This window comes from Prenolepis imparis, unplaced genomic scaffold (genome assembly GCF_030444845.1).
Source record: "Prenolepis imparis isolate NDT839.2.m4 unplaced genomic scaffold, iyPreImpa1.0 SCAF_2, whole genome shotgun sequence".
NCBI classification, from domain to species: domain Eukaryota; kingdom Metazoa; phylum Arthropoda; class Insecta; order Hymenoptera; family Formicidae; genus Prenolepis; species Prenolepis imparis.
The window spans coordinates 1,192,742-1,203,915 of NW_028141160.1; the positions used below are offsets into that span (position 1 = coordinate 1,192,742).

General features: G+C 35.7%; 1 protein-coding gene and 1 pseudogene across 1 annotated transcript; both read left to right on the forward strand.

Moving 5' to 3' along the window:
- The first annotated feature begins 4,346 nt into the window (after positions 1–4,346).
- On the forward strand, positions 4,347–5,697 carry LOC145948542 (uncharacterized). The gene has a single exon (XM_083058228.1). It carries the CDS (start codon positions 4,417–4,419, stop codon positions 5,695–5,697), a length of 1,281 nt encoding a protein of 426 aa, XP_082914354.1. The 5' UTR covers positions 4,347–4,416.
- A 3,052-nt stretch (positions 5,698–8,749) lies between these two features.
- Positions 8,750–10,838, forward strand: LOC145948551 (cytochrome P450 6B7-like; annotated as a pseudogene).
- The last annotated feature ends 336 nt before the right edge of the window (positions 10,839–11,174 follow it).

The following is an 11,174-nucleotide window of genomic DNA, read 5'->3' on the forward strand; positions in this document are numbered from 1 at the left end:
ACCTTGCTTTACGTCTACGCTACGACAGACGTAATTAATTCTCTGTCATCAGCCATAACCTCCACTTTAACCGTTGCTATTGCAACCTAATGCCGAAGAGTGGGAGGATTTAGGATGGCCTCTGAGCTGGTAGAGGGCTCTGAAACTCGGACACGCTATTTAACATTATGGGAGCGAGCGATGGCGAGCGGTGCGAGGTAGTAAACTTTTAAGGTGTGTCTGAGTTACCGCAATTTTTTACTTAGATCAAGTCCATTTCGTACTGGGATTCGATAGTATTTTTGTTAGGTCCGTGCACCGCTACTCAAATAACACGAATTTGTCGCTCTTAGTTCTGGTGTAAGAAAATAATCACAGATTATCTTAGCACAATAGACGACAACACTTTCCCGCCAAAAGGCGGGAGAGATATTTCTCTCCCGTCCTCAGACTCAGAATGGTTACTTAAAGATAATGTAGATATGGACCAGGAATTTCAAAAAGATGTGGAATCCCAATCTCTAAATTTGTCTAAGGAAGAGGTTATGGAAGTAACCTACGATAAATCATCTAACTTGAAGAGAGGAAGATCTAACCTGTCTGATGAATCTTCTGCTGCACAATCATCTCCGAACACAATGGAAAACCCTAATTCCCCAACTAAGAGAGATAACAAGAAGTCGAAGCCAAAAAAGTGAAAACCATTCTCCCACAGACTCAGGAACAGTCAGGCTCACTCTCACCGAAGAATGTCAACGTCTCAGGTAATTCATTGAAACACAGTCAAAATGCCAACAAGGCTTCTTTAGAACCCACAAACGATACGTCGTCAAATCTTTTTTGGTATGACCGGCATAATAAAGGCCCGTATGTAGTGTACGTAAGAAAACTTGGAGATAGAAAATCTGCGAAAGCTGTGTCCATCATTGAAGCAGCCAGACTACTAAATAAGGCTAACATTAAATATAATTTGGCAGAGTATCACGCTTGGAATACATGGAAAGTTACATTCGACTCCTTTCAAGAAGCGAATTCGGCCATCCGGAACAGATTTATTAAGGAATTGGGTCTGACGCTTTTTATTCCAAAGTTTATGATTTTTCGTAAAGGAGTTATAAAAGGTATCCCCTGCGACATCCAGCTGGAGGAGATTTCTAATGGACTTGAAAAAGATAATCTGTTCTTTAAAATAGCGAATTTATTCAGACTTAGAAGGAAGGATCCAATTTCCAAAAAATGGGTTGACTCGGAATCCATATGTATTGAATTTAGAGGTCAAGTCCTTCCTAAAAGTGTTAAGCTGTGGAAGGTGAATCTTCTAGTTTCTCCTTATATCCCTCCTATAAGGAGATGCTACAGGTGCGGCAAGTTGGGCCATACCAGTAAAGGTTGCTCTGTGGAACAAGAAATTTGTCTGAACTGCGGAATCTCACACTCGTTCTCCATTGAAAATACGTGCAGATCTACTCCTAAATGCGTTAATTGTAATGAAGGCCACCACACCTTGAGCAGAGATTGTAATAGATTCAAACAGAACGTGGAAATTAATAAGATAATGTCACTGGATAACATCTCATACATGGAAGCTCGCAGAATAATCCTAAAATCCAGTGGTAATAATAACAAGACCAGGAATCTCCACAAGGATCAAAGCAACTTCCCATTTCTAGTCAGCAGTCAAAAAGACCTTACGGCCTCCTATGCAGAAACGACGAGACCTCGGCCGCTTCCGTCATCATCTACTGCATCGCCTGGAGTGGAGAACTTGACGGATCTTTTTAAGAGAATCTCGTCCGCTCCGGATCAGGATTTGCTAATACAGAGACTTCAAAATACTATTAATCTGCATCTGTTCGGTAATAAAAAGGACCCATCTTTATTGGGTAACAATAATTACGGTAATGTCTCAAAAACTTAAAATTATTCAATGGAATGCTCGGAGCTTTAAACATAAAGCCAATGAACTACTTTTTTACTCACAAAATACTGATATCTTTTTAATTTCAGAGACCTGGCTGGACTTCAGGGACAATATTGTTTTTAGGGGATTTGATGTAGTTCGTGGTGATCGAATTGGCCGCAAAGGAGGTGGCGCATTGATTCTCGTGCGCTCAAATATTAAATATTCTATCAAGGAGGATATTCCGGACTGTCAGGGCAGTTTGGAGGTATGTGGAATAGAGATTTTCTCACATAAATGGAAGATCTCTGTGATCTCGCTATACAGGCCTCCGGACGGCCCCTTAATTAGCACGTCAAGTTGGAACAACTTTTCCGCATCATTCCAAGGAAACCTCATAATAGGGGGAGATTTTAACTTACCTCAGGATTCAATTATACCATTACAAGATAGCATTTCGGATCTGGATTTAATCCTCTTGAATGATGATTCGCCAACCTATTTTGAAATGGAACACAACTATTCATCTATCTTGGACTTGACTTTAGTTAACTCCTCTCTGGGACTAAATACGGAATGGATAGTAAACGATGATCCTTGGGGGAGTGATCATGCCCCTATTTTTATCAACATTAACGGAATCTCAGTTTCAAAATCCAAGTTAAGGAAATCTCATAAAATCTATTCTTCCCAAGTAGATTGGGCTCTCTTCTCTAATTTAATTGAGAAAGAAGTTGATGATCGAAAGCAAGAATTTTTAAATATTGACGATACTCAAGTGTTGTATACCTCTTTCACTTCGATAATTACGGATAGTGCGAAAAAAGCCTCTTCTTCCCAAGGCCGCTCTCCTAGTACACGAAACCAAGTAACTTCCGGAGGTTTGTACGGGGAGCCACAACCTCAGTCACAAACAAGACCTATTAGACAAACATCTAGTAACGTTTTTCGTAGACATAACTTTAAGACTCAAAAACCAAGCCCGTGGTGGAACGAGGAGTGTAATACACTTATTTTGGAACGGAAGAAAGCTTTGGAGCGATTTAAAAAGTATAACTCTAGGGAGAACTTTATTCTTTATAAAAAGGAAGTTGCGAAAGCCAGAATAGGTCTAAGGAAAATTAAAAAAGAAAGTTTCGTGAATTTTTGTGAAAATTTAAGGAAAGATACGGATCCCTCATATGTGTGGGGTAAAATTAAAGCTTTTAAAAACAGATTTAACTCAAGTGGATCTAAGAATAAATTCAATCCAGTTGCAATAGAAAACATCATGGATCAGATTTCCTCGCTGTATCCCCCATGGGTTCCTTGTGCTCCAATCGGGCTTCCGAGAGATGATTTTGAGTCGTCGTTAGACTGTCCGTTTTCCCAAGCGGAATTTTATCAGGTAATTCATCACTTAAAGTTAAAATCTAGCCCTGGCCTCGACGGAATAGACTATAAAATTATTTCCAAGCTACCTATTCTGGCATTAGATCTCTTATTAGAAATTTACAACAAAATTTTCATCTCGCAAAATTCCCCAACAGAGTGGAGTAAATATCTAGTGTTTTTTATACCCAAATCCGGAGAACAGCTTAAATTTCGCCCTATCTCTCTAGCTTCATGCTTATGCAAAATTTTTGAGAGAATGATCGCGAACAGACTTAACAGGTATTTTGAATTCCATAACCTTCTTCCAAATTCACAGTTCGGATTTAGACGAAGTAGATCTTGTATAGACAACTTAGCGATATTGCAATCTAATATTTTACTATCCTTCCAGAAAAACCAATCCCTTTTGACAGCCTTCCTTGATATTAAAGCGGCGTACAACAACGTACTCCCGGATATTCTTATTCGGAAATTGACTGGTTTTGGGATTTCTCCAAATATACTTGCTTTTATTCAGAATTCTATTTATGCTAGACAAGTACACTGCCGTTTTCAAGATATTGACGAAGTCTTATGGGCGTTTAGAGGGCTCCCCCAAGGAAGCGTGCTGAGTCCACTCTTATATAATATTTACGTATCCAAAGTGGAACAGAGCTGCGAGCCTTCCTGCAACATCGTGCAATATGCGAATGATATAGCCATTTTTAGTTCTCTTAATGATCTCAATTTATGTAGAGCAGGGCTCGAAAAATCAGTATGTAACGTTTCCAACGTGCTACTTCATATTGGGTTGGAACTTTCAGCGGAAAAGACGAAATTGTGTATTTTCAGAAAACGAGAAAAATCAAACGATCAGAGAATCCATATCAGGGTCAATAATGTCAGAATAGACCCCTCGGCTAAAGTTCGTTTTTTGGGCTTAACCTTCTCGCCCAACTTGAATTGGAACCATCAAATTTCTCATATATGGAGGAGTTGTCAATGTCCTTTGAAGATACTGAGCTGTTTGAGACATACCTGGTGCAAACCCAAGACTTTTAAGGATAATTTATTTTGCTCTTATAAGATCTAGGTTGGATTATGGTAGCTTTGTTATTCACGGTCTCAATCGCACTCAAAGAACGAAATTAGACAGGATTCAATATAAGGCGCTCAGAATCGTCATGGGATTAAGAACGTCCTCTCCTACGAATTTCATTTTAGCAGAGATGAAAGAACCTCCTTTAGAACTCAGATCTAACTTCCTATGTAAATCGTTCGTGACTAGATTGCTCTCGCAATCGAATCATCCAATCATTTCAACGCTTCTTGAGCTTCAAGATCTTAAAGAGAATCCTACTGTTGTCGACAGAATTAAAACGTCTGTAATTTTGGAAAATTTTATGGAATTTTCTAAAATCTCCCACCTTATAGAAATTAACGCGCGTCCTCTATGCTTCGCTAAACCTTTTGAATCGATTATCTTTTGTCCGAGGGTCAATCTATCTGTCGGCATTAACTTTGACAAAGATTCGAAAATGAACCAACAACTTTTCTCCGAATTATTCCGGGGAGAGCTAGAAGACTCTTTCTGTTTCTTTACTGACGGGTCTAAAACCCCGGGTCTGGAATACACGGGTTTCTCTGTGATCTCCTTGAATGGCAAAACTAGAAGTAAATTCAGATCTCTTTCCTATGCTTCAATCTTTTCACTCGAAGCTATGGCCATTTTAGAGGCCATCATAACAACAACGAAGACTAATCTTAAAAATGTCACAATTTTTTCTGACTCGAAGTCAGTTTTGTCTGCGTTACAAAATATTAGTTTTAACAATAAAACTTCTCACCTGATAACAGAAATTAGACATCAAGCTAGAGAATTCTCTGAAAACGGAGGTAACTTAAATTTAATCTGGATTCCCAGTCACTGCGGAATCTCAGGGAATGAATTGGCAGACGAAGTGGCCAAGGAGGCTCCTAGATCGGGTGTTGATTACCATACTTGCACATCTATTAATGACTTCAGATCTAGATGGAAGAATGTCTTGTTCAATTCCTTCTATACATGGTGTGAGGTCTCGGGAAGGTCCAGAGCCTCCTGGTATATGGAGAACTGCCTAACTCATAATAGGAATCCTTGGTTCCATAATTTCAATATCTCGCGTAAGGGAATGGTGTCTATTTGCAGAATGAGATGTAATCACACCTCTCTTCTAGAGAGTCTTTTCAGGTTTTCTATTGTACCGTCTCCGGACTGCCCTGTCTGTGATAGTCCGGAATCTATTGACCATATCTTATGGCAATGTGAGCGTTTTGAAGTACAAAGAATCCCATTAATCAAATGGGCAATTAAGGATATCGGTTTGTTGCCAATTCCAGCCAGGTCTCTTCTCGCACAACTACACGAGGGTAACACAGTTCATGCCTTGGACGCATTTATTAGATCTATCAATTATAATATATAAACTTTTATAATTTCAGTTTCCTGTCAGGTTCTATTTCATTAACGTCTATTTGTACAGGTGTTGTTTATGTAAATATGTACCTAAACGTGCTGTATTTAATTTTAATTTCAATTTCAATTTCAATTTTAATCTTAATTTTATTTTAATTCTAATTTTAATTTTAATTGTACTTAATTTTATTTTTATTCGTTTCTTTATTATTTTTATTATTATTAATATTTTTGTTTAGTATTTTAAGCAGGAATATAGGAAAAAAGGGAATATGTACAAAAAGAAAAAAAAAAAAAAAAGAAAGAAAGTTAAAAAGAGAGGAAAGAAAACGGAAATATTATTTATAGGTATATGTATTTTAGAGTAGGTCGTTAAGTGAAATGACAAAAGTATTGTTAAGGTCTATTGGTATTCATTTTAAAGTATTAAACAGTTTAGTTCTGTTAGTCCTTAGCTCTTTAAGATTAGTATAATAAGCTCCCAAAGAATACGTTTGTATAGCAAAAATAACGGCATAACTATACTGTATTACCATTTTTTACCAAAGGTTATATGTAAGAGATCGTTAGTCGATAAGTAGGCTCGTTGTATTGCCGGTGCGGTATGGCCCTAGGGTCAAAGCCTGCTTTTTGCTTAATAATAAAAAAAAAAAAATTTAACATTATGCTCATATGGCAGCTTCCACTCTATCTGATCCTCTTTGGTTTTATTGAAATATCTTTTTATTTAAAAATGGCACGCAAGAATTTTTAGCATGTGCTTTCTTGCCTCTGACGTCACGATTCCGACATGATCGGCGAGGAGCCAGGAGCCTTAAGAAAATATAAAAAGTTAATTGTTAGTTAAATATATCTAATCTAATATAATCAATTAATTCTTCCCGGTATTATTTGCAAAGACATTCTGTGCTGGAGGTGAATCTGAAAGATATATTTTCCGCAATTCATCGTGACTTTTACGTTGCTCGGACATCTCCTTGCGGTGGCACGTACACTTTATAATTTGATACAATTTGGACCATGACGTATTATTTTCAGTCATCGTTGCAAAATGGTCGGCTGGGATAGCTGCGGATGTGTGAGCTGTTGCAATTATCAATTACATGTTAACATCACATTCATATACATTACATTAGTCGCTTATTCAGGTGAAGTCTATCGTAAAAGCTTACAAAGCTCGTAAAACATATTCAAATATATCGTACGAATAATCATAACATTTTGAAAAATAATTTCATCGTCGTATCCTTTTTAAAAAAGTCAATTCGAAATGTACCTGTCTCTGGAGAGAGTAGAACATTCTCAATTTTTGGTATTTCACAGTCAGATGCAATCATTTGCGAAATATCATTCACTTGTGGACGAAAAAAATGTGATTTATCGAAAGGAATTTTATCGAAAAGAGTGGTGCAACTTTATCATTCGCTGTTGTACGTACACAAACGCGTGATAAACAACAACATCATCAGCTTGATGTATTTGTGGTTCAGAGATGTTGCTGGTAAACGGCACTTCTGATTTTATTACGTCGCATTAATTTGAATTTTTAATAGTACGTGACAAGTTTTTATTCTTGAAGCACATTCTTTAATTCCAAACTATACAGTAAGTATTATATGTATATGTTAATAATCTTTGTCAACATTTTTCTGCAAACTATCTGTCAACTTTTGCCGTATACTTTATCGCCTACTTTATCTCCACTTCATTACCAAGAATGTGCATTATTTGAAATAGATGCATTTAAAATACAAATATAAAATGTAAAATGCCTATTTTGTATTTTGCATTTAACACATGTTTTCGAAAACTATTTTAAATTTACATTTAAATGGTTTTTATTACTAATTTTTTTATTTTAAATGCATTTTTCTTGCAAATTAAAAATTAATCAAAATATCAGTAATATATATGTATAACAATCAAAATGTTATTAAAGAAGTCATAAAGTAAATATATTTTTTGTAAACAATATTAAACATTTTATTGTACTTCTACATGAAAATATATTTATGTAAATATATTTTTTATTTTTTGTTTATATTAAAAATATGTAAAGTTTATGTAAAGTTTATAAAGTTTAAAAAATTTATTTAAAAAAGTATATAAAGAAAGCTTATAAAGAAAGTGCATAAAGTTTATAAAAATTTAATTAAAGAAATGAGAATTTAAATACATAAATAAGAATTTAAATCCTTTTTTTTTATAAATGTTTGAAACACCATGTTTTATTTTAAAAAGCCATTTTTACAATGAGTATTTTCCATTTCCTATTTTAAATGGATGTTTAAAAAGCATTTTGCATTTTGCATTTTTAAATGAAAAGCTTCTATCTATTTTGCATTTTCTTTTTTAAATGGGTTTGGTCACCCATTTTGCACATCTCTGTTGATTACTAATAAATACACAGTTTGACAACTTTCTTACATCTTCGTGATATATTGTATTAAGGTAAAGAAATAATTTCTTGTTTGTTTGATTTTAATGTTTTGAAAGATTTATGTCTAATTAGCTTCAATCATAAATTAATTTTATTTAATTGGTAAATTTGAATTAAATGCATATGAATTTTTTTCTTCATTTAAATTATAATTGGGTATATATAAACAAGTAATCAATTGGCACGAGACAGATCGTAAGATTATGCATTCATAAAAACCAAAAAATACAATTTTATTTTGTCACTTGTCGCTAAATTACAATTTGCATGACGTCATAATTTGCGCAATACGAATAAACTGTCATAATGTGTCATTTTTTATCTCAATAATCTTCAAAAATTCGTTTAATATTCTTACTGAAAGAAAGTTTTTATATTTTGATCTGTATTTCGATATATGTATATCATATACATCTATGTAAGGGATTTTTCGATCAGTCTGATATCGATAAAATCCGCTTAATTTCAGTTATCATAAATTTATATTTCGTTAAATGTGTATTTGATTTATCAAACTTTTTTTATTAAATTTTTAATTTCTTAAAACAAGCTTTTTCTGAAATATTGTTTTTTCTTTTTCAACAATCGTCGCTTGAAATAATTGATCAATAGCTGCAAGATAATGGAAATCTTTGAAATATTGTGCGGCATTGCTGCCATATATCTCACTGTTTATTATTACTTCATATCAAACTATAACTTTTGGAAATCACGTGGCGTTCGCGGTCCACAACCAATACTGGTTTTCGGTAATATTAAAGATGTCATATTCAATAAAAAGTTCACTGGTGACTACATTAGGGACATATATAACGAGTACAAAGATGAATCCATGATTGGAATATTCACTTAAAAAACATCCATTCTTATTGTGCAATTTAGCTGCGCGATTCGCGGTGTGATGCTTCAACGGGAGTGGCAAGACGGCGACAAAGAAATGAAACAACAAGAAAACATTTAACAGCACTGTAATTTTGGTTTAGCAGTTGCACAGTGATTGCACACGGTTTACGCGCTCTGCTGAACGCGACAGACTTGTCGGTGGTTGCAGGAAGTGCAACGAGTGTGCGAAAACGTGTGATATTCGCCAGAAGTGCGAAATGATTTGCAACGAGAGACCGCGATCCTTCGGTGCGAACGACTTTCGGATTAGTGTCTATTTTTCGGTGTCGATCGGGCGGCTTTGTCCGTCCGACCTTCGAGAGAGTTCTCCCCATGAGATCATCAATTTTGGTCTTGTGACAAAGCGATAAGGGGCTCTCTCGAGAGTCGGAGGACAAAGCTGTTTGTTTTCAATCTGTTATAATCGCGCGCTAGCGTTTGAACGATCGCGAAGCGTTGAGCGCGCGATGCCTGCGATGGCGCGCTATAGCTAGAGCGCGCGGGATTGTGATTGGCGCGCAGGCCGAGCAGCGTGAATCCGCCCGCCGTCGCGCCAAATATGAATCCAGACATACGCTCGCAAATTGATTGTTGGCGCTATTACGCCGATGCACGCATACATCCACACACACGTACACACGCACACTACTTCCCATTTACTTCTTGGCGCGCGATTAGATTCGCAACACTTATTGTAAAAGATCCAGATTTAATTAAGAATATTCTCATTAAAGATTTTACCAACTTCGCCGACAGAGGAATTCCTGTTAGTAAAAAAGTATGTAAAAATATTATAAACTTATATTATAATATTCGAATTATATAAATGCGTTTCGATAACCTATTTAATACATTTTTCCAATAATTGGAATTATTGAAAATCGTGACATTAATTACAAATTGAGTTTCTTCAGTCAATTTCGTGTAATCTAGTAAAAATGTTCTTAAATTTCGAAAACTTACTTGATTATAATTATGTCTTTATATTATATTGCAGGCTGACCCATTGTCGCAACATCTTTTCGCTTTGGAGCCTAAAAGATGACGATCTTTAAGAACAAGATTGTCGCCCATTTTTACATCCAGTAAATTAAAAGAGATGTTCTCTTTAATGTCGGAATGCGCTGATCATCTTCAGCAATATATAGATAAAATAATAAACAAGACTGAACCGATAGAATGTCGCGAATTGACAGCTAAGTTTACGACCGATGTAATCGGTACTTGCGTTTTCGGCCTCGAAATGAATGCTCTTTCGGACGAAGACAGCGAATTTCGCAGAATGGGAAGATTAGTTTTCGTGTCAACATGGAAAAATGTTATACGGTTAAAAATAAAACAATTCCTGCCACGACTCTACGCCGTGATCAATTATATCCTACTATCATCGGAGTTCACCACATTTTTCACACGCGTTGTTGCAGATACCATGAAATATAGAGAAATGAATAATGTCATTAGACATGATTTCATTGATATACTACGCGAATTAAAAAAGCATCCAGAGAAAGTCGGTGATATCAGTAAGTGACTGTCCGTATGAATATTTTCTATCATTTAAATGTTTTTTAGACGGAACTGTTTATAAATTTGTATATGTTTATATATTTGTATATTTGCGTATATAAAATACAACAGTTTACTATATATTAATCATGAAATAGATAGATTATTCACATAATTTTTAATATTTGATAAGAAACAGAATTAAATCGTAAAAAGAAAATCACACTTTAGAATTGACCGACAGCTTGATAGCTTCTTAAGCATTCGTATTTTTACTTGCCGGCTTTGAAACTTCATCAATGACCATAAGCCATGCATATTGAAGCATTTAGTTTATCGCGTCGGTAAGTAGGACAGCTGTGTCACCATCCGTGTCACAGCAGTGAGTTGCGCAGGCGCAAGCGCTTTACGAGCGAAGACTTCCGTCTTGTTTCCTCGTGTTAGTCAGTCGAGTCTAGTCGAGACAAGTGACCACGTCAAATAAAGTTATATTGTGCGATACAGAATCTCTTTTGATGTCCTCTCTGATCCTTTCACAAGACAATATATATAAATATATCCTCAACTGCGTCAACAGGTTATGGGCCCAGTTTATCCATCCTGCGTGAAAAATTGAGTGAAAGGAGAGAGGTCGCGAGATAAACAATCGTGGTGCGGGC

Coding starts and splice junctions, on each gene's coding strand:
- LOC145948542 (XM_083058228.1), top strand. CDS start 4,417: ATGGGATTAAGAACGTCCTCTCCTACGAATTTCATTTTAGCAGAGATG.